The sequence below is a fragment of the Talpa europaea genome, assembly GCF_964194135.1.
Source record: "Talpa europaea genome assembly, chromosome: 16".
NCBI lineage: Eukaryota > Metazoa > Chordata > Mammalia > Eulipotyphla > Talpidae > Talpa > Talpa europaea.
In genome coordinates this window covers 18,267,536-18,271,177 of record NC_140084.1, presented here as the reverse complement: position 1 = coordinate 18,271,177, position 3,642 = coordinate 18,267,536, and the positions used below count along the sequence as shown (strand labels likewise).

Here is a 3,642-nt window from a genome sequence, read left to right as displayed (position 1 = left end):
GTGATAGAGTTCTTGGTTGTTTTTAACCACACTTCTGAGCATCTCCATTGACATGAGTGAGTGTGTGTCTGCATTCCCAGTGCATCTGAGGGCCTGTATGCATCCTGTTCCATTTCTTCTTACATGGAAAGAGTTATGTGCCCCACTTTTTGTTTGCCTGCTTTGTTTTCAGAGACAGAACTCTTGGATTCTTGAGAAAATTATTATTGTTGTTGTTATGATTACTTTGACATAGAAGAGTAGGGAGAGAGAAGCAAGATCCCCCACCATGAGCCCATGCATGCATCCTTACAAGATTTCTGGCAGGGATACGGTTTACTACATACAGGAATTTTTTGTTATAAAGAAATATATAGATATAGATATATAGCATATAATGTTAATAAAACACCAGTATTAAACTAAACCATGGTGCAGTTGCTATTTTAAAATAGAAGCTGTTGGAAATTTGCTTTAGGGTTCTTGATTTTTTTTGGTAGGCCTCTCCCTACCAGATTTGATTAGATTATCGCTTCTCGGCCTTTTGGCTAAGATCAAGTGCAGATTTGATTAGATTGTTTTTCTAAAGGATTGATTTTTTTCCAAAGATTAAGAACAATGCCTTACATTCAGAGAGTGCTTTCTGGTTTTAATAGCACTCCCAGGTACATAGCTTCACCTTCACATCAACCTTGACCTTGTTAGGCAGGCAGGGCAGATGTTACTGTCACAATATTACACAGGAAGGAATTTGAAGCCAAGATGGAAAAAGGGCAAGGGGGGGAAGCAATTGGCTACGATCACATGCCCACTAGGTCACCTAAGCTCAGGTCTCGGCTTTCATTTCAAGAGAATATTGCCTTTTTCTTTTGCTTAAGCTGAAATTGGGGATGATTACATTTGCATTTGGATAAATAACTGTGTTGCAAATTTCTTTCTTTTAGGTCCAGTTACCTTTGGACTCCCATAATGGACTCCCCAAAATCTCCAAAAGAAACTGTCCTCATCACAGGAGGAGCTGGCTATTTTGGTTTCCGGTCAGTAAAATGGCAGTCATTCCATGGAATTATTTTACTGGTAGTTCCTGGAAGAAGTACAGCTTTCATCTCTGACTTTTTAAAACAGTGTAGACTTTTACCTCTTTATAGGGTTAAACCAGGAATGGACTATGCTGCCCACTGCTCAGATATTGAGGTTGAGAATGACAGATATATTCCACTTTAACAAAAATTCTTTATAATGCCATTAAAATAGAGAAGAGAGATAGTTACATCTCCAAAATAAAAAGAGAGAGAGAGAGAGAGGGAGAAAAGAAAGAAAGAGAGAGAGAGAGAGAGAGAGAGAGAGAGAGAGAGAAAGAGAAAAGAAATGAAATGAAATGAAATGAAATGAAATGAAATGAAAATAACAGCTGTTCTTTTACAGCTATGTTCCAAATAATGGATGGTGGGTCCTGGGACAGAGAGAAAACTGTAATGTGTAGATGCCGCCATCTTTGAAGACAAATACTCTGTCTTGGTAAATTAAGTAGACAATGATGATTCTCATTTTTTAATATTTGCGCTACTGAACACACACAAAGCAAGGGTTTCAGGATAAGCTGCTAGGAAGATCTGGTAAGTCATTTTATACACTTTTCCTAGCCAGAGCTTGCTAGTGATTTAATCTAACTTTTTCTCTTTCTCATTTTTTCAGCCTAGGCTGTGCTCTAAATCAGAAAGGAGTCCATGTGATTCTATTTGACATCAGCAGCCCAGCTCAAGCCATTCCAGAAGGAATCGAGTTTGTACACGGAGACATTTGCCACCTCTCTGACGTAGAGAAGGCCTTCCAGGAAGTGGCCGTGACATGTGTGTTCCACATCGCCTCTTACGGCATGTCAGGGCAAGAGCAACTAAATCGAAATCGAATCGAAGAAGTCAATGTGGGGGGCACAGAAAACATCCTCCAGGTTTGCAGGAAGAGAGGGGTGCCAAGATTAGTTTATACTAGCACTTTCAATGTCATCTTTGGAGGTCAAGTTATCAGAAATGGAGATGAATCTCTGTCTTACCTACCACTTCACCTCCATCCAGATCACTACTCCCGGACCAAATCCATTGCAGAGAAGAAGGTGCTGGGGGCCAGCGGCACAGCCCTGGAGAGTAACAATGGTGTCTTGAGAACCTGTGCACTGAGGTCAGCGGGCATCTACGGACCCGGAGAGCAGAGACACCTTCCCAGGATAGTGAACTACATTGAAAGGGGCTTGTTTAAGTTTGTGTATGGGGACCCCAAGAGCCTGGTTGAATTCGTCCATGTGGATAACTTGGTGCAGGCGCACATTCTGGCCTCAGAGGCCCTGAAAGCTGACAAGGGCTACATTGCCTCTGGGCAGCCCTATTTCATCTCAGATGGCAGACCTGTGAACAACTTTGAGTTTTTCCGGCCTCTGGTTGAGGGCCTGGGCTATACATTCCCCTCCTTCCGCCTGCCCTTGACCCTCATCTACTGGGTGGCTTTCCTCACAGAGGTGAGCTACTTCCTTTTGGGTCGACTGTACAACTTCCAGCCCTTCCTCACCCGCACTGAAGTTTACAAAACTGGTGTCACACATTACTTTAGTCTAGAGAAAGCCAGGAAGGAGCTAGGTTATGAGGCTAAAACATTTGACCTCCAGGAAGTAGTGGAGTGGTTTAAAGCCCATGGCCATGGCAAAAGCCCTGGCACTTGTGACTCTCAGCCTCTTGTTCACAATGGACTGTTTGTTTTGTTCTTAGTTATAGCTGTCCTGACATGGCTGCCCTCTGTGACTCTGTCACTGTGAAGGAAGAGCTAAAAATAAGGAGCTGCTCATATTTACTGAGATGGTTTTCAGAAAACATGGGTTTAGTGTCTACAGTGACACCCAGTGCTAAATTTCAACTCTTCTCATTGCTATTTAAGAATAGAGTCTTGGACTAAGTCTTCCTTACTTACCTCCTTGCATTAATCCTGGTGAGAGAAAGAAAAGAAGCAAAGATAGATTTAAAATGTTTTAGATGGGTACAACCCGAGTCATTTTGGAGCCACAGAGCTAAATTTAGTTTGGTTGGAAATGTCTTACTTAAATTTCTCAGATGCCAAAAGTCACTTATTTCCATTCTATATAGTGATGTTTCAGTGAGTGACAGACCACACACGGAAGCCCCAGCAGGTCACCTTGGTGTGGGGTACGATTTATCTCCCACTTTATGTAACCACACTGTGACACAACAACTCAATTGCCTAACAACACATTTTTCATAACCCACCCCTGTCACTAAGTGATGCTTGGCTGTACTCTCTGAACCTACTTAAAATGGACTGAAACACACACTGATAAAAGAATGTCATGATCCAATGGCTTGAAAATGTATGAAAAACACAAGTCAGGCCAGGTCCCCACAGACTACTCCTCTCCTGCCTGTTGCAGGGGACACCTTGGTTATCCACAGCCTAAATTTTACGAATTCATTTTTTCCCCTATGTGATTGAAGGACTTTCAGACTTTCAGCCTGTGTGACCACATGGCAATATTGGGTGTTTAAGCAAGCACATCTTTTTCTTACTTCATAGGTGCTGTTGAGGATTAAATTAGACAAGGCATATAAAGTGTTACTCAACATGCCTAACTGAGCCTTTGTTTATTCTGAAGTTTCCTTC

The 3,642-nt window shown here is 42.0% G+C and overlaps 1 protein-coding gene across 1 annotated transcript; it reads left to right on the top strand.

Moving 5' to 3' along the window:
• Positions 1-948: 948 nt before the first annotated feature.
• SDR42E1 (short chain dehydrogenase/reductase family 42E, member 1) lies at positions 949-2,785 on the top strand (the record flags this gene model as incomplete). The annotated part of the gene is made up of 2 exons (XM_084257249.1): positions 949-1,016; positions 1,675-2,785. The coding sequence occupies 2 exons, from the start codon at positions 949-951 to the stop codon at positions 2,783-2,785; spliced, it is 1,179 nt and encodes a 392-aa protein (XP_084113375.1).
• Positions 2,786-3,642: the final 857 nt, after the last annotated feature.